Genomic DNA, 19,554 nt, shown 5'->3' on the forward strand with positions numbered 1-19,554 from the left:
TGTTTTAGTGGTCAGCTCCTTTCCAGAATACCAACACTATGTGAAAATAAGTTTATCAATCTGATTCTTCCCTCGGGTTATCACAAAACCAAATCAACTTGAACTTTCATGTGAGGAGTTTTTATGCTGTAAAGCTTGCACTAAAGTGGAAGCGTAGGTTACTATTAATAATCTTCCTTGAGATGTAAGGACCGCTTTTAAAAAGTTAAGATTAATTAAATACTTTAACAAGGAAGTACAAAAAGCACAGAAGTTAAGCGAGACGCTAGTGTAGCAAAACTGTACATATTTGTAGTGCACATCTGTCAGTGCACATGTGTAGTGTGTATCTTAAGCTGTATACTTGTACTATTGAGACGCTGATCTTTCTACATGAGTGATTTCCTTTCTTTAGGCTATTGCCTTACCTCCTATAGCCAAGTGGCCATACCAGAATGGGTTTACTTTCCACACTTGGCTAAGAATGGATCCTGTAAATAATATCAATGTGGATAAGGATAAGCCTTACTTGTATTGGTGAGTATTATGTAGAGCAGTATTTCTGATGTTCAATTTCTATCAGTTGGTCTCTGATTTCTGCTCCCATCTCTGTATGTGATGATTTTTCTCTCGTTGGTTAGTTTTCGAACAAACAAAGGACTTGGTTATTCTGCTCACTTTGTTGGCGGCTGCTTGATTGTAACATCCATAAAATCAAAGGGAAAAGGTTTCCAGCACTGTGTGAAATTTGATTTCAAACCACAAAAGGTGAGTGAAAATAAAATCTTTTAAACAGCTGTCGTGAATCTAAAAGCATAGCCTAGGGGGAGGCTTGTCTCTGTAACAACAGCTACACTGAAATGAGCAAAACAAATTTGTGCTCTGAATTATTAATTCTTTTCCCTTAGCATATGTATAAGGAAGAGCTAGAAAGTGCAATTTATCACAAATTCTAGGGATTTGTGAGACTGTTTTGAAGTCTCTTGAGAACCCTTAGTAAATACATAGATTTGAAAGTTACGAGGCTCCTGGATTTTAAAATCTCTGTTTCTATTCTGTTTTCTCCCCCCTCCAGACATTCTTGTCCTGAAGGGCTTTGCTAAAACTCCCCTTCCTCATTACTCACTCGATGTGGACAGCCAAGAAAGCATGATTAGTATCCCACATTTTCTTTGCTAATCAAACAAAGATCTTCCTACCTGTGGCAGATTGCCTTTTGAAAGCATGTTATGCTTTATGTTCATTTGTGTCCAGAAAACACTCTCCTTGTCTTTGCTGCTTTATTAAACATAAGAATTCAAGTTGATTTTATTACTGCTAATCAAGGCTTGCTTGCCTATTAAGTAGTGTTACACTATGCTGAAAATGTTTCCTTTTCCAGATAGATGTTCTGCTCGTTTGAGAGCAACTGGTGTAGACATTCTGCGGGAGAACAGACCTCCTCAGGAATTTCTTATCAGTAGCCTCTTGCTGAAAATACGGATTCTGTTTGTGGTAGTTTGACATGCACAGCCTTGGAAGGTCTTTAGCCTGGAGCCATCCTTGCTCTTTGGAATGACGTTTACAGTAGTCCATCATGTTAAGAGTAACCCAACCTAAAAAGTGACTTATGCAGTGGTTTCAGTGTAAATTTTCTTCAGCACTGGCATGAAGATTTTATTTATCATAACCATAGTGTCCTTTGATTCCACTATGCAAGAAAAATCACCCATGACTTAATCTTTTGGACTTAAATTAAGATTTAAAGTTTTATCTTAATTCATATAAATAGCTGGGTTTGTTCTCCTTTGCCCCCCTTTAATGTTTGAGCTGCTCTAAGTGTCTGTAGAATTTTCAGTTGTTTTCTCATCCATTAGTGGTATATGGTCACTATAGTGCACATCTACAACCGCTGGAAGAACAGTGAGCTTCGCTGTTACGTGAATGGAGAGCTGGCCTCTTATGGAGAAATAACGTGGTTTGTCAACACCAGTGATGTAAGTAAACCCTGCATGCTAACATCTTGATGGATTCAATAGATATCCTTTGCATTTTATTAAAAAACCTCCCTAATTTTATGCATTAAAAAAAAAAAAAGTTGAAATAAAATTAACTTTTAAATGGATTCTACTGTTCTACTTCTTGGAACTTACAAGTTGTTGTTTCTGCTGAGACCCTCGAGTGTAAAAATAATACTCCCTGATCTGTATGTTCTTTGTATAATTTGCTTATGTACTGTGTATTAAAGCCTGTTCCTGGGTTTTGTTTCACTTCCAGACATTTGACAAATGTTTCCTGGGTTCTTCAGAATCAGCAGATGCCAACCGAGTATTCTGTGGGCAAATGACATCTGTGTACCTTTTCAGTGAGGCTCTTAATGCCGCTCAGATCTTTGCCATCTATCAGCTTGGTCTGGGATACAAGGTACCTTAGCAGGGACTGTAAAGTTTCCAAATCCTCATTCTGATAAGACTCTTGATAGTGGGTTTTATGAATGTTGTGACACCTCTGTGTTGTCCTAAAAATACTCTTAAGGTGTGATCTTTTTTACTAAAGTCTTCCATGTTTCTTTTGTAGCCCTTTATTTTCCTTCACAAACTACAAGGTTTGTTGTTGCCTGAGAGGCACTAACTAAAAGACTGCAATTCCCTAGCAGCTGTACAAACATACATTTAAAAAGATGGTTCCTATTCTGTCTGCTTCTCAATTATTAGTTCCTTTTGAGTGCACATTGCTGTCTCTCTGTCTGCTTCCCGGCTGGTATGTTTCTTCTACCTACCATTTTGGCAATGTCACTCCTAGAATCACGGAACTGCTGAGGTCGGAAGAGACCTTTGAGATCATCAAGTCCAAACACTCACCTAGTGCCCAAAATCCCACCACTACTTTGGGGTAATTCTAACTGTAATATAGACTTTAAGTCAATGTTCTTATGGGACACCTTTCTGAGGTATTGCTAGATTGAAGAAGCAATGGTTTAGTCATTTGGGGGCAGTAGGTGTGTTCTGATCCATATTTTCAGTGTGTGTAATTTGTTTTTTTGTTGTTTTGGTTTGTTTTTCCCATCCTCACTCCTGCACCCCAATCCAGGGAACATTCAAATTCAAGGCAGAAAGTGATCTCTTCCTTGATGAACATCACAAATTGTTGCTGTATGATGGCAAACTATCCAGTGCTATTGCTTTTATGTACAATCCAAGGGCTACAGATGCACAGCTGTGTCTAGAGTCATCCCCTAAGGACAACCCGTCGATTTTTGTTCATTCACCACATGCCCTCATGCTGCAGGTAATTCAACACTGTTACATTTGGAGGAGAAAAGTTATTTCCAGTTTGAAAAAACTAGAAATCAAGTTTGATGGGAATTTTGACAAGATTAGGGAAATGCTGATAGCTTGGGTTTTTTGGGTTGTCCTCAATGTTGCCTCCCCTGTTTCTTGAATTAATGTGGATCATAGAATGATAGCGTTACTTGAGTAGGAAGTTACCTTTAAAGGTCATCTGATTCCAACTTCCTTACCATGGGCAGGAACACCTTCAGCTCTAGACCAGGTTGCTCAAGGCCTCATCCAGCCTGGTCTTAAAACACTTTCAGGGATGAGGCACTCACAATTTCTCTGGACACTATGTTCCAGTGTCTCAGCACCCTTCTTCTTAATGTCTAATCAATCTATTCTGCTCTAAGAATCCTAAGAACAAAGTCTATTTTATCGAAGTTACAACCTTGAAAGTATCAATATTGGAAAGACTATTACCTTTAAAAAAACCCAAAACTTCTCCTTATTTCTGATATATGTTTGTCAGCCACCTGCTGTATATTTAACTGAAGGTATATGCTGTGGACTGTATCTAAAGCAGTAGGGCAGCCAGACTCTGGACGTTTAGTATGGCTGTGGTAGCCACTTTGCACCTCTTGCTGTGTCTTTTTATTTGCTAATAATACCATTTATTTTTTTTATTTTTTTTTTACACTGAGGACTTTTCAAACTATTTCTAACAAACTTTTCAACAGTTTCTGAAGGCTGTATCAATGTTTCTTAATTCTTTTTTTGTCAGGATGTGAAAGCAGTCTTGACTCATTCTATCCAAAGTGCTCTGCACTCCATTGGAGGGGTGCAGGTGCTTTTCCCACTCTTTACACAGTTGGATTACAGGCAATATTCCTCAGACCATGTTGACACAACTGTTTGGTGAGTGCCTGTAGTTACTGTACTTCTGTTCCTTCATGCAAAAAGCAAGAAAGAAGTTACCTCCTGCTTCATTAAGTGGCACATTAAGTGGCATTAAATTGTCTTCTACAACAGTAAATTATATCTAACAACATTAAGGTGGCCTTGTTACTGGCAGGACCTCAAAGTGAAGAGTTTCTTGGTACCAGATTTTCCATGAAAGCTCATGCAGAATCCAAGTGCACACATTTGTACTTCACAGTTGTGTGTAGTGGAATTGCAGACAATTCCCTTGGGCTTTTCCCACTGGGGAGGGATGAATTCTTTTTGGCTGCATGAAGTTATTTCTTGGATTTTTAACAATTTCTAACCTTTAGACTGTTTGGAAAATACTGTTAGGCAGTGTTAACTGCCAGGCTTTTCCTCTGGTCTCAGCTGTGTTTCAACTGAATTAGTTGCTGAATAGCCAGGCAGAGAAACTGCCTGATGGAGCTTCTAAGGTAAAAATTAATATTAAGAACAAAAGGATTGTTTTTTAGAATCCTGGCATAACTTACTGTTCATTGCAGTTGTAGTTGCAGCTGAGTCAGGGATTTGATTCAGTTACAGCCTGGCCCAGTATTTGAGGAGGTTTCACAGAATCGCCTGGGTTGGAGGGCACCTGTGAAGGTCAGCTAGTCCAATCCCCCTGCAGTGAGTAGGGACATCTTTAGCTAGATCAGGTCACCCAGAGCACCACCAAGCTTCACCTTGAATATCTCCAGGGATGGGGACTCAACCACCTCCATGGGCAACCTGTTCCAGTGCTCAACCGTCCTCATGATAAAGAACTTGTTCCTAACATCCAATCTCAATTTGTCTAATGTCAAACCATTGCTCCTTGTCCTATCCCTCTGCAGCCTTCTTGCAGGCCCCCTTCAATTACTGAGAGGTAGCTTCCCTGGAGCCTTCTCTTCTCCAGGCTGAACACCCCCAGCTCCCTCAGCCTGTCCTTGTAGCAGAGGTGCTCCATCCTTCTGCTCATTTTTTTGTGGCCCTCCTCTGGACTTGCTCTGTCTGGTCCATGTCCTTCCTGTATTGAGGGCTCCAGAGCTGGACACAGGGGCAGAATCATCACTCTCTCCATCTGCTGGGCCGAGGTCTTGATTCATAGACACCGGTGCTTTGATACAAGAGGAGGGGCAGGAGCATTTCTTTCTGGCAGCAGCACAGGGCTGCAAAAGCTTCAATCAATAGCAAAGCTATGTTTGGAGATATTGCCGGTATCTGCTCCCATGAAAGCTGATGTCACTGATCCTTGCAGTGTCGTATGAAGTACATGTGTCACTGTTGCCTTTTTGCAAGAACGTGTTCTCAAAAGAATTTTTGCTGTTGTAAGCTTAGCTCAGAATCCAGAATTGGAAAGTTAGAAATGCATCAGTTAAAAGGAAGAATTTCAAAATCTAGTCTTGCCTTTTGTTTTGAAGGTTCTGATCCTATGTAACATATTCAAAGTACTTCTGGCCTGTGTGATATAAGTGTTATTTTGGAAATACTTCTTGTAACCCTATTAAACATTTCTATTTACATGTAAACATTACCTTCAAACCCTTTGTACTTTTCAGTTCTACTTTATTGGCTTTCATCATGGAGTTGCTGAAGAACTCGATCGCTATGCAAGAACAGATGCTATCCTGTAAGGGCTTCCTTGTGGTAGGACATAGCCTAGAAAAGGTAAAGCAAGTCTTTCTTGAGGTCTTACATGTATGTTGAATGCTTTTGAAAGAAATACTTTTCTTAGACCTGTTGCAGGGCCTGTCCTTAAGCAGATCTTCTTTTGCAGTCTTCCAAAGCCCACGTTACCCGAGCTGTGCTAGAGCTCTGCCTTGCCTTTTCAAAATACCTGAGCAACTTGCACACCGGGGCGCCCTTGCTGAAGCAGCTGTGTGATCATGTTCTCCTTAATCCCGCAATATGGATTCATATTCCAGCACAGGTAAAATTGCTTGTTCTTATGAAGAAAGTTTCTTATGATATGTTGATTTGGGAGTCTGGACACCAAGATTTACAGGTGCTGGCTTCCCAACAGAGATCATGCAGGAGCTGTTTTCAGGTTCCGCTTTTCTGCACGTAGCTGTCATGCTTTGCAGATTGCTTAGGAGGAGACAAGGAAAATCTTGTTTCTAAACTCCAGGGTTTCCAAGAGTTTAGAAATCGGCAGCTTTCTACAGAGCAGAGTTTGGAGTCACTTCTGGAGTCCCTGACCCAGTTGATGTTGTACGTTGAGTAGGACTTTTGGGTAGATTACTTGGAATAACATCAGCAACTATGAAGACAAATAATCCTGGGTATCAGATTTGAAGTCTTAATTTAAATTGGCATAATCCTTACACAGTATTTTTGCTTTGGTGAATTTACATTTTCTCTGAGATTGAGCAACTTGTGTGGACACTTTGCGGTTGGTTCTACTTGAAACTCTGTTGACAAATTTTTTTGATCCCTTCCCCAAGGGTTTGCTTTGCATTTCAAAAACTGAGACCACGCTAACAATGTTACTGTTGAAGTCATAAAAGATTTAATGATTAAGTAAGATTTAAGTTATTCTTTCCCCAGAAGTAAAAGGGAAAGAAGCTGTGTAAATAACGTAGTCTGTACTGAATCAGCCTAAAATAAATATGCACCTTTCTATAACACTACTTCTATGATCCTGTTCTGAACGGAGTTTGGCCTTGATGGTCTCCAGAGGAGCTATCCAATCTCAGCTGTCTGTAATGGTGCTTTCATGCTCCTGTGAGTGTGGGTCAGTTTAAAAAACCCACAGCACTCTATAGTTATAGAAACAGAATGAAAATTGTCATCAGTTTGCACAGGTTTTCTAGGAACTATGAGCTATGCAAAGAAAAGAGACCTTCTAGATCATTGAGTGTAACCTGACACCACCATGGCCATTAAAACATGTCCTGAAGTGCCATGTCCACGTGTTTCTTGAACACCTCCAGAGACAGCGACTCCACCACCTCCCTGGACAGCCTGTTAGAATGCTTGACCACTCTTTCTGTGAAGAAATTTTTCCTGATCTCCAGCCTAAACCTGCCCTGGCACAATATCAGGCCATTTGCTCTCATTGTCTCCTCTGATACTATAGAGAAGAGACCAACCCCTACCTCATTCCAGCTGCCTTCTAGGAGTTGTAGAGAGCAATGAGGTCTCCCCTCAGCCTCCTTTTCTCCATGCTAAACACCCCCAGTTCCCTCATCTGCTCCTCACCAGCCCTATTCTCCAGACCCTTCCCCAGCTTGATTGTGCTCCTTGGGACCCCTTCTAGCACCTCAGTGTCTTTCTTGTAGTGAGGGGCCCAAAACTGAGCCCAGTATTTGAGGTGTGGTCTCAACAGTGCTGAGTACAGGGGCACAATCAGTGGCCTACTCATGCTGGCCACACTGTTGCTGATCCAGGCCAGGAAAACGTTCAGCTGTTTTTAAAAGAGGAAATTTAAGAATGGAGACGTCTGTAGTGCTGCAGTTCTGCTGTAATGACTTTTTGATCTCCTGACTGGGTGTTGTAGGTTCAGCTGACCCTGTACACTTACCTGTCTACTGAGTTCGTTGGCACTGTGAACATATATGGTGCAGTCCGGCGAGTTGGGACAGTTCTCCTGGTCATGCATACCCTGAAGTATTATTACTGGGTAGTGAATCCTCAGGATCGCAGTGGCATAACCCCCAAGGGCGTAGGTATGTATTCAGTTCTAATCTTAGAAGCTGATGCTGGTTTTAAAGAAATACTCAATGCAATGTATAGAATAGAACTAAATGCTCCATAAAGAGTGTAATTTTATAAGGTGGGTTCTCTGTAACAGTTTGAGCAATGTGCTTTTTTTCTCCATAGGATGTTCTTGACAGCCTTTTCACAATCTAATGAAAAATTTCTTCAGAGGTCACATCCTCTGTCATCAATGATGTATGTGAATTAGTACTGGGTGTAAGTGGTCACTGAAATCGTAGAATGGTCTGGCTTGGAAGGGACCCCCAAAAGTCATCTAATCCAACCTCCTGCAATTAGCAGGGACATCTTCATCTACAGAAGGTTGCTCAGAGCCCCAAACAGCCTGACCTGTAATGGTTCCAGGCATCTACCACCTCTCTGGGCAACCTGGGCCAGATTCTCACCATCCTCAGTGTAAACAACAATCTTCCTTTGATCCAGTCTCAGTCTCTCTCTTTTAGTTTATAAGCCATTACCCCGTGTTCTCTCATAGGTAAAAGAGCTGTCCCCGTTGTTTTATAGGTTACTTTAAGTACCAAAAAGCCACAAGGAATGTCTTTCTGTAGCCTTTCCTTTTCCAGGCTGAACCATCTTAGCTGTCTCAGCCTATCCTCACAGGAGAAGTGTTCCAGCCCTTGGAGAATTTTTATGGCCTATCACTCAGACCAAATTCATTCTCATCTTTCGTGTGATCCCCATGTAGATTCTGCTCACTCTCTGCCTCTCTAGGCCACTTCTGCTCTCCTGTCCTTTACAGAGAATGCCACCCATTCCCACCTGCTCTCAGGTTAGGCTACACTTGGCATGTGAATGCTCTCTCCTATTCACTGCAAGGCAGGAACCTGAAGCACTGGAGCACTGGTTGCTGTATTTTCTTGGTCTCCCTAAGACTTTGGTCTCCAACAAGCATGATGAGTCTGTCTGACAGGCGTAGGGGTCTGGACTTGTTGGAAAACCGCTTAATAAGCGTGCTTCATCCAGGGAATTCATGGTGAAAGAAGGGGTAAGAAAAGTAGAAGAGGTGTTTGGGACTTCTTATTGACATAGAACAAGAAAAAAAAGCAGAGAATAGCTGCTTGACTTTAAGGAATCCAGTTCTGTGGGAGGGGCTGGGAGAAGTGAAATCTACACCAGAATAACAAACATGTGCAGGTGCAACAGGCTCAGTAAGGGAATTACTGCTGCCTGGAAGAGTGGCTTTACAATTCTTGTAGCTCTGGTATCTGGCACACAGCTGTGGCAAAGGGAGAGTAACTTCCGTCTCTACTCTCTCCTGTAATGAGGAAAGGTTCTGAAATTTCAGAGGGAGGAGTAGATGATGAAAGAGAGCAGGTGTGGTGGGAATGATTGCTCCTTAGAGGTGTCTGACTCCTGCCTCCAGCTTCTCGAAGTGACCAGCGCTTCCTCTTGAAGATTTTGTAGTACTTTGCATCCTGTAAGGAGCAAACTGTGTGTTTTCTCCTTTCTTTTTAGCGAAGGCATGGATTCTGAACTGATTCATTGATCTTGAGGCAAGTGCGCTTTGTCTCACTAACACAGTTTAGTGGCTTATTTTGACTAGACTGGTTATATTGGAAACAACTACACTGTATAAACCCAAACTTACGTGGACATTTACATTTGCTAGTTGATTTCCTTTGCCCTGATGATTCAGATGATAGTAACTATGAGCAAATGTAAAAACTATCCCTACAAATGTGTTTGTGAAAGGTCAGCTGCCCTCTGCAGGAAGAAGCTTTGACGTGTGGTTGCACCTCCTTTTTTTTAACCTTTTCTGGGAACTGCTCAGAGTTTGAGTATTTCAAATGTTTCAGTCAGTCTGCGCTACACAGGACTGGCAGAAGCAAGTCCTTTTGCCTTTGAGTTAACAAACGAAGCCATGGATGTCAAGGTGATCTTTATATAGCATTGTAAGGTGGATTTATGTTGTGCATGAGGCTAATGAGTAATAATAGCAGAGAGTTCCATGAGCTGTAGCAGCAGAGCTTTAAAAACAACTATAAACTGTGGAACTTTGACATCTGGAAGTGCTGACAGAATTCTCGTCGATCTTACTCCCTGGATGAAGTTGGTTTGTAGGCACTGCGAGGAAGGGGGAAAATCATCAAAAGAATTTAGAGGCCTTTAGAGAACTGTATTCCATAAAAGCCTTAGCAGAACCTCACTGGTTGGTTGCTAATAAACAGTGACAAAATGCACTACTGTTCTGTAGGCTGAAGTGGGGGAAAAATAACTTTACTTAGAACTGTGCACTCTCCACCTAGAAAATGCCTTTCATGTTTCTTCCTATGAAGATACATACTGTGCTAATAACAATTATTGGTTGGCATTTCGTGTGTCTCCTTTTCTTCTTTTGTAGATGGGCCACGACCTACTCAAAAAGAGATTTTATCTCTGCGAGCGTTCTTGTTGATGTTTGTTAAACAGCTGGTGATGAAGGTAGGCTAAGTTTGAATTACCATAGCCTATCTAGGTTTCATTTCAGAAAGAAATGCTCCTTAATACATCCTTTTGTTTTTTAAACTTATTGTGTAAATAAGTTGTAACAGGCTAATGCAGAGTGATGGATTAACCTGCCTGTTCCCCCCAGCACAGAAGTGAGGAAAAAGTAGCACGCAAAAAACCCTCTGGGTTGAGATAAAAAGAGTTAAAGTATTTTACAGAGCAAATGAGGTAATAATAATACAATGCACAATTACATTAGCTAATAGTACAATGCATAATTACCTTAGCTTGGCCTATTTGTAGGGGGTGAAAGCAAACACAGCATAAAGCAGAAGCTCCACTTGTGTCACTGCTGTCTCCACAGAAGAGAGCCAACACCCCAGTGCAAAACCCAAAAGCAGCACCCAAACCAGGAAGCCTTTCATGTTCCGATCTGAGCTTCAAGCCCCAGGATACCTTGCTCCAGCCAGCACTTCCCTTTTGAAGCTAACTTGAGGCAGGATGGTTTTGAGTAACACAGCAAATATCCATCTTAACCCAGGACATCAATAAATAGAAATTCCACGAAGGGTGCACTTTCTTGTTGTGGCTCTTGCCACAGACAGCAGTGCTAAAGATGCCTTTTCCTCCATTTTAAACTGTTTTTATCAGAAGTGTAACTGTTAAATTATTAACTTAGAAGCATTTGCCAGAGAGGGAAGAAGCATTTGTTGTTGTTTTTTTGATAAGAGTAGTATCTTCTACATCAGAAGTGCTTAAAGACTAAAGAGAAATATTTCATAGAATCACAGAATGGTTTGGGTTGGATGGGACCTTAAAGATCATCTAGTTCCAACCCCTCACCATGAGCAGGGATGCTTCCTACTAGACCAGGTTGTTCAAGGCCTCATCCAACCTGGCTTTCAACACTTCCAGGCTTGGAAGCTGGATTTTCAGTGCTTGAATCTTTTTCCTCTCTTTCCCTGTGGTGTTCTTGTCTCTTTTAAAATTGGATATTCCACAGCTGAAATACCTGGGACAATTTAGCTATCAAATTCAGAAAGATTTTAAGTGTTAGTGTAATTATTGTTTATTTTTAAAGTAAGAGATTTCTACCTTGGACAGTTTGGGGCAGAGATTCACAAGAACAGTAAAAAGCCCATCCATCATAAAAGGTTGATGCTTCTCCAGATGTTCTATTTGTATGCAGTGATGTAAATTTCTTTTGGGAAATGAGAGACTTGCTTTTAAAACTAAAAGCCCTAGATGTGGAGAAACCTGCATTTCCTTATCCTTAACCTTGTTCTTGGAGACTATTTGGCTACATTTTATTTTCACCAAAGACGACCACAAGGCACCATAAATAATTGACATTTTTGCACAGTTCCTAGCAGCTGAAGATAGGATTCTGTAGTGAAAAATAAGCAGTAAGCAGCTGTCAGCATAGCTAACAGGCTTACAATGTAGGTCTACTGTTGAATCCTCTTTGCCACCTTAATTTAATTCTTCTACTAATAGGAAATGCTCAGTTCAAATTGTCTGTGCCAGTTGTGTTACTCTAATAGTTTCATCTGCTCTGTTACTGTCTGGCTTCTTTTTATGCCTGTGTTTGAGTTACAGAATTGTTTTGGTTGGGAAAGACCTCTAAGATTGTTGAGTCCAAATGTCAACGTAAGACCACCAGGGACATTGAACCAAAGTGCCATGTCCACACATTTCTCAAGCACCTCCCTGGGCAGCCTGTTCCAATCCCTGACCACTCTTGCAGCAAATAAATTTTTGCTAATCTCCAACCTAAACCTGCCCTGGCACAATTTTGTGTTATTTCTTCTCATTCTCTCACCTGATGCTAAGGAGAAGAGACCAGTCCCCACCTCGCTCCACCCTCCTTTCATGGAATTGTAGAGAGCAATGAGGTCTCCCCTCAGCCTTCTTTTCTCCAGACTAATCACCCCTGGTTCCCTCAGCTGCTCCTCACCAGCCCTGCTTTCCAGACCCTTCACCAGCTTTGTTTCCTTTTGCTGGACCTGCTCCAGCCCCTAAATGTCCTTCTTGGAATGAGGGCCCCAAAATTGAACCCAGTATTTAAGGTGTGGCCTTGCCAGAGCTTAGTCTAGGGAGACAGTTCCATGCCCACTCCTGCTGGCCATACTGTTCCTGATCCAGGCCAGGATGCTCTTGGCCTTCTGGCACACTGCTGGCTGACGTTGAGTTGTCTTTAAGCACTTACATAACCTTTAGTGAGTACTTCTGGGGCAGGGAAAAAGCTGTCTTTGATTTCTGAAGCCATTATAGTCCCAAGTGAAAACAAATATGTCCTGTGGGACTTGCTCTGGGTATCGCCATTGCTTGTAGCGTTGCTCTTTGGGGAGCTGCACTTTCATTCTTCAAAATGATCCTTAAAACCATGATTGTTTTTTAAAGGACTATGGAATAAAAGAAGATGAATTGCAGGCTATCCTCAATTACCTGCTCACTATCCACGAGGTAATTTTTGATCGGGGGGTGTGTGGGAGGGGAGGTTCTGCTGTTTGGTGCTACCAAAGAGTTGGATGTTTTCAAATGTTACCTGCAGAGGAAATAGCCAACATTGTCCACCTCTTCAGTGCAGTGTGCTGAACTGTCAATATTCCTGCAGTGATTTAAGTACTATGTTCAATCTTAGGTTGAAATTCATTAAGCCACTAAGTCAAAAATGGTTTCTTATGTTGTTCTGCAAACCTATTTACCAAGCAGAAAAACAGATGGTGAGGCTGAGTTGGAAAAAAAACAAACAGACAAAATCCTGGTTTATGCTGCCTAAGTAATTTTTGGTTTGTGTTTTTTGTCTGTTTTTTTAGAAAATCTTGCTTCTTAAATAAAGCAATAAAATTGAAAACATGCATTTAAAAAAAGGGTAATGGAATCGAAGACACTGCAAGAAAATGTTGGTTACCTCTGGTACATCTGCATCTTTGTATTTTAGTGCTAGGAAAAGGCACTTTATGCCAGGTGCAACATCAAAGACAAGGGAAATAGAGACATAAATCTACCTGATCTCATCTCTGTAAGGGTGCTTGAAATGGGTAAAATAAGGAATTAATTGAGCTACACTTCAAGCAGTATGGATTTTTTCCTTTTTTATTTTGTTGGGGCTTTTTACACCTATATTTTCCTTGTGTTCACTGTTGCTGGTTGCTTCTATCTGGTAGTACCACGGTCAAGTAACTCGTACATGGAGATGAAAAAATAAGGCTTTTGGTAACATGTAAGGATAAACCCAAAGAGAAGGAGCTTTATTTAGCCCATAGATGTGAGGGCAATATGTTAACTCTTAGCAGTGTGCATGATCAGGTCATCAATAAATGCTGAATCCCACAGAATTAGGTATCAAGTTGTAAAATCAGAAAAACATAGACAACAAAAAGTTTAATTTATCCTTCTCATGAGCTCATTCATCAGTGATAGTGTCTGTACTGGAAGGTGAACACAGTTGTTCAGGGGGTGCACAACTAGAGAGAGCATCAGAGGATGTGTTCAGAGGTGTTGGAAAATGTTGGGGCTTTTTGTGTTTGGGTTTTTTAAATAGGCTTTCATTTTCATACCACAAAGAATGGAAAAAATAGTTTCATTTTGCTACTTTTTAGGCTATTTGTAATTGTAATTAGCTGGGGACAAATGATAAAATGTAGTTTGGGGTCCTTCAGGTTAGTATGGAAACTACTGAGCAGCTTGAATTACCCCTTTTCAGTGTTTTCTGTGGCAAGTGATTTTTTGTTGTTGTTTGTTTTGGCTTTTTGTGTCTGTTGGGTTTTGTTTGGAGTTTTTTTGGGTGGTGGTGGGTTTTTTGGTGGTGTGTTTTTGGGTTTTTTGCTTGGAGTCTTGTTCTTGTTGTTTGTTGGGTCTTTTTCAGCCTGTGCCTCAGCATGCTCGCAGCAGTTTATTTCTAGCTTCTGTGCAGTAGAAGAGGAGGAAATGCCTCAGGGAACACATGAGCGTGTGTGTGGAAGGAAATAGCATAGTCCAATAGTCCATTCCTTGTTAAAGGTTTCTATGCCAGACTCAGATGTATCACTTTTCACTTGGCAGTTCTGCACTTGCTTTCCAAATCTGTAGCTCTTTCAATCCTGACCTGATTGTTTTGGTCCTGAGTCTTTATTATTACTGTCCAGATCTATTTGAAATGTTCTGTAGTGGATTCTGCTACTGAATGTACATGTGTAACTCAAATTTGTAACTTGTGTTCCACAGGATGACAATCTAATGGATGTCTTACAGTTGCTTGTTGCTCTGATGTCAGAGCATCCCAGCTCTATGATCCCTGCTTTTGATCAGAGGAATGGATTACAGTAAGTTTGGATTTTGTAAGTGGGCAAAAGAAAAACAGCCTTTTGATCATACTGTTGCTTGCTAGAATTCCCATGGAATCTTGTCGGTGTTGGAGTCTTAGACTCCTCATTGTAGAGGATTTTTGGGTCCAGGTGCTCTTCAGACAAGAGGTGCTGTTTGATTTAGGATTAATGAGGTCTATTTTTGAATGTTTCTAAGCTGTCACTCAGTCTTTAACAGGGATTGATTGATTTGAATTAATCTCTGCATTGATGTTAAGTCTCCATCTAGTTGCACTTAGTCTTTGGCCTTCCATTCTTACATTTTAGAACAGAAAGTGGGCTGACTAAAATGGGTTCGGATTTCTTCTGATCTCTGTTAGCTTTCTTTCCTTCCTTCAACATGTAAAGCATTATGGGACTTTTACAGAAGAAACCTTTTATTTCTTCAAATTTAGCATGTTGTGACACTGATTGTTCACAATCTGCTTTTCCAAAAGCAAAAAAACATTGTCTAACGCTGTTGGGAGAGAAAAGTAGGGAAAGCAGCAAATTCTACCAACAGTAAAAGCATAAGAGATCAGATCTACTAGAGGAAGAATGAAGTTATGACTCTGGTTTTGTCTTACAGCTTTCAGAGGGTGGTCACATTATTCAACTTTTTTAATTCAAAGTGAACCTGCCTGGACATAAAGGGTGAAAAAAAACTGAAATAAGCAAAGAAATGTAAGAACTATTCCTAGAAGGATATGTGAAGTAGTAATTCTCTCTCTGTGTAAAGCAGAGCCTGGTTTCATACATTTCCTTGCACCTCTTGGTTAACCCCTATTTGTACATCTATTTTCCTTCAGTTGCCATTTCTCAAGGGACAATGTTCAGGCAGGTTCATAATTGTTTTCTTCTCTTTTAGTGCTAGGCTGATGTATTTTATTCTATTTTTTTAGTCCATTTTCTTCAGCTTTGACTTCATTTATATGGTAATGTATTATGCTATGGGAAACTAATAACAACCTTGAATAATAAAGTATTTGACTGTCATGTTGGGTCTCCAGTGCAACATGTTGGGTTTTATTTAACAACTGGCAGCAGACATATTGACAAGTCACTATGAATAGTGAGTCCACAGTGAGAAATCACTTTGTTTTCCTGTCTCAGTTGTTCCATTCTTTGCTCGTGTATTGTCTCTGGTCATTCAGTGGGTTGTTTGTGTGCTTATTGATACATCTCCTTGCAACTGAAACACCATATTCTTGACATTTCAGAAGCATTTGGCAAAGATTTACAAATATTTCGAGTTTTCTTAATTGAACTTCTAAAAGCAGCCAATCTACTGAAGAAATAGTAAGAAGAATGGAATATTTCTTCTAATGAAGTTTCATTCTATTTTGTTAGGACAAGAAGGGAAATGGATTCTGTTGCTTGAATGAACATTGTATCATGGACTCGAAAATTGTTTTGGTTCTATAGCTGCTGTGGCTGCAGCTTTTTCCAGGATAAGTTGTTATAGAGAGCTGGTTTATAATCACTCATGGGTTTTCACTTAAATTCTTATCTAGAACTAGGTTTTCCTGTCTTAGTTCAGTTATCCTGGGTAGTTTTCTGAAGTACATAAGTTTTCAGGTATGTTGGAGTGAAGGAATATATAGTACTAGTACTCAGTTGTGTGTGTGTGTGTGTGTGTAGATAAGGGTGAAAAGTTTGAGTAAGTCCTTTCAACCCTTTACAGCTGGCTGATCTGAAGAGTGCTATTGTAACATGGAATATTTTTAGAAAGACTCAATCATAGGTATTAGATTTTATATGGTTTTGTTTAATTTGCCCCCAATAGAGTGATAGGGCTAGGGACCATCCCTTCTGTTCCAGTGTAATTTTATGGAGCGTCAGGAAATGAATCTTTCCGTCTTTCAGAGGGAGCTTAGGAGCCTGTGCAGGTGTAAGCTAAATCTGATTTCACTTGTTTCACAAATTCAAAGCTCTGTCCCATACTGTGAAGCAGAGCTCGACTAAAATCAGAGTGACATGCTAATAAGCACTTTACTGTCTAACAAGTAAGCAGTGAATGAAATGATAAATATATTTAGGTGGTGTTATTTTGTGTGAAGTTTAGGAGGAACAGAATCATGCATTTGTTGTTCTTCACATTGACAGGAGGCCAATGCTTGAATTTTTCCTTTTAAAAAAGATTGAGCTTTAGTAAATGTTTGAGAAGTTAAGATTAAACATTAGTCTGATTTGTTATTTCAAGAGTAGAAAGCATGGATAGATGTGATGAGACCTGTGTGCAGCATTACGAATTGCTCATGTTAAATATGTTTAAGGCTACTGGACACTTCTCACTGCAAGACTGTACTTCCAGTTTATTCATGTACTTACACTGGCACTTTCCTTGTTCTGTTTGTTACAACCTCATTTTCTTTCTTGGGAGAACTTCAGCTCTAACTGATTAAATTGCACTTAGTTTAGCCTAGCACTTCACGACAGACATGCCCCACACTTGCTTCTTAAACCTTGAGGGAGAATCATAAGTGCTTGTAGAGCGTAATGACGAGGAAGTAAAGAGCAGGAACCAGTGCAGGTGAAATGTGAATGCCACCTGACTTGGTGTCTCCTTCACTACCTCTTCAGGGAGCAGCCGCATGCTCAGATGTCAAATATTAGTGCTAGTAATCAATTTCCTTCCCTATATGGCTATTCCTATCCAGCCACATTTATACTACAACAACTGCTTGTTAGTTTTCTGGATGAACAGAGACGTTATGCTTTTTTTTTGTTGGTAGCCTTATTAATAGCTATTCTTCAAAATACTTTTGCAGTCTCCTGCAGTTAATGGGTCATTGCAAAAATAGTCTGTGCATTTCAATTCTTTCAGGAAGCCTTGTCTTTTCTCCACTTAGGGTTGTCTACAAGCTTTTGGCATCACAAAGTGAAGGCATCAGAGTGCAAGCTCTTAAAGTGATGGGATATTTCTTAAAGCATCTTGCTCCAAAGTAAGTACTGGGCTAGTTTTCAGAACAAACTCTCTCAAAAAAAGGACAATGTACCTATCACAACCTATGTTTTATCTTGTGTGTTTATTATTTGGTGTGTATATCTACATGAAGGGGGCCTACAAAGAGAGCTGGGGAGGGACTTTTTACAAGGGCTTGTTGTAATAGGGCAGGGGGGAGTGGCTTTCAGCTGGAAGAGGGGAGATTTAGGCTGGAGATTAGAAAGAAGGTCTTTGCAGTGAGGGTGGTGAGGCACTGGGACAGGTTGCCCAGGGAGGTTGTGGATGCTAGGCTGGATGAGACCTTGAGCAGCCAGGGCTGGTGGAAGGTGTCCATGCTCATGGCAGGGGGTTGGAACTAGATGATCCTTACAGTCCCTGCCAGCCCAAACCATTCTATGATTCTATGTTTGTAAAGTAAAAAAAAAAAAGCTGCTTTGGGAGCTAATCACTAAATATGCTTCACTGAAGAGGATCGACTGTTTTTTCAAGTACCTTGTGGTTGGTGTGTCATTAATATGTTCCTGATGTGGTGGAGTTACTTGTCGTGGGCCAACTCATGTCCAGGTGTTACCAATTCCTTACCAAGGTCATTTAATGCCTACTTGCAGGATGGCTGCCTGATTTTTCAAATAGTCATTTTTCCTTAATTCTATAGAAATTAGAAGCAGGAAGGAGGGTGGTGAGATTGAACTCCATGTTAATTACGGAGAACTAAATTTACTGTGCCTTCAGGCTACTCCAAGTATAGATAACTCTTGAGATCCCTGTCCGTGGTGGCATTTTTGAGTGAAATGAGGACAAAGATGCCCTTTACTTAGTGGTCATCACAAAATCCCTATGGGTGTGTTTCAGCTTTTTGGGCCCAGGCGTGAGCAGACTGCATTTACGGAAGAGTTAGCTGTCTTCTGTCTGTCTGCAGGGAATGACTTGTCCTTTCAGAGTCTGGATCCTTACCCTTTTCCTTAACCAAAAGTGAAAGCCTTGAGGAACAAAAGAAAGAGAAAGATGTTTCCAGAGATACCATATTTCTTGAGGCACAGTTTTTAAACTTCCCTGCCTAAAGCAAGTTGAATACATAAGTTTATTTTATCTTTCTGTATTGTTTTAGGAGAAAAGCTGAAGTCATGCTTGGACATGGATTGTTCTCTTTGTTGGCTGAAAGGCTGATGCTTCAGACAAGTTTAATCACCATGACCACATACAATGTCCTGTTTGAGGTAGTAATATGCTGTAGTTAGGATCCAATCTTCCTGATTACTTGTAAGACCTTGTTAGAAAATTGCTTGCATATTTGTTCTGATGTGTTCCAGATGACATTAAACCTTAGCATAGAGCAGCTGAGAAATTTCACTCTTTTGAGATTGATCTCCCCCCCTTCCTTCCCTTAACTATGTTATTCTCATTATGAATAATTATAGATAATGAGGAACCTGAATATCTCAAGCAGACACTCATATACATGGAATTTTTTAACAGCATGATCTTGCCTTATGATGATTGTTTTGATCCAGGTTTCTCTTCCAGTATAGGATAAAGGGAAAATGAACATGGATGAAATAAATTATCAAGAAAGATAAAGAGAACAAGTTGATTCATGTTCAGAACCATGGTGAAATAATGATGGTGCTGTATGAAGGATGTCTCTGTGAACATTGATGTGACATCATCTTCTCTCTTTCTAGATTCTGACTGAACAGATTTGCACTCAAGTGATCCATAAACAGCATCCTGACTCAGATTCAACAGTGAAGATACAAAACCCTCGTAAGAATAACATGCCCTTCTAAATGCTACCATAAGAAAAGTCTGCTCTGTAAAAAAGGAATGTGGGAAAGCTCATTAACTACGTTCATCAGTCTTAATCCTGATCTGAGCTTTATGTTGTCTTCCATACCTAATGAAAGATACTATGCATTTAGTTGCAATGATACAGTATGTATGGCTGCATAGCTTTTGGAAAGCC

General features: G+C 40.4%; 1 protein-coding gene across 6 annotated transcripts in view; it reads left to right on the forward strand.

Annotated features, from left to right (window-relative positions):
- LRBA (LPS responsive beige-like anchor protein) overlaps nucleotides 1–19,554 on the forward strand; it is a 315,739-nt gene that overhangs the window by 24,125 nt on the left and 272,060 nt on the right. For all 6 annotated transcript variants that reach the window (XM_068165720.1, XM_068165722.1, XM_068165721.1 and 3 more), the window contains 15 exons: nucleotides 395–516; nucleotides 621–747; nucleotides 1,836–1,955; nucleotides 2,236–2,382; nucleotides 3,049–3,246; nucleotides 4,015–4,148; nucleotides 5,732–5,840; nucleotides 5,950–6,102; nucleotides 7,672–7,840; nucleotides 10,231–10,310; nucleotides 12,720–12,782; nucleotides 14,526–14,623; nucleotides 17,497–17,589; nucleotides 18,700–18,808; nucleotides 19,274–19,355. In XM_068165720.1, the coding sequence (XP_068021821.1) occupies nucleotides 395–516; nucleotides 621–747; nucleotides 1,836–1,955; nucleotides 2,236–2,382; nucleotides 3,049–3,246; nucleotides 4,015–4,148; nucleotides 5,732–5,840; nucleotides 5,950–6,102; nucleotides 7,672–7,840; nucleotides 10,231–10,310; nucleotides 12,720–12,782; nucleotides 14,526–14,623; nucleotides 17,497–17,589; nucleotides 18,700–18,808; nucleotides 19,274–19,355 (1,804 nt within the window). The remainder of the gene's footprint in view (nucleotides 1–394; nucleotides 517–620; nucleotides 748–1,835; nucleotides 1,956–2,235; nucleotides 2,383–3,048; nucleotides 3,247–4,014; nucleotides 4,149–5,731; nucleotides 5,841–5,949; nucleotides 6,103–7,671; nucleotides 7,841–10,230; nucleotides 10,311–12,719; nucleotides 12,783–14,525; nucleotides 14,624–17,496; nucleotides 17,590–18,699; nucleotides 18,809–19,273; nucleotides 19,356–19,554) is intronic.

Source organism: Melanerpes formicivorus, unplaced genomic scaffold (assembly GCF_026170545.1).
Source record: "Melanerpes formicivorus ecotype bairdi unplaced genomic scaffold, bMelFor1.0.p_v2 SCAF_92, whole genome shotgun sequence".
Classification (NCBI taxonomy): domain Eukaryota; kingdom Metazoa; phylum Chordata; class Aves; order Piciformes; family Picidae; genus Melanerpes; species Melanerpes formicivorus.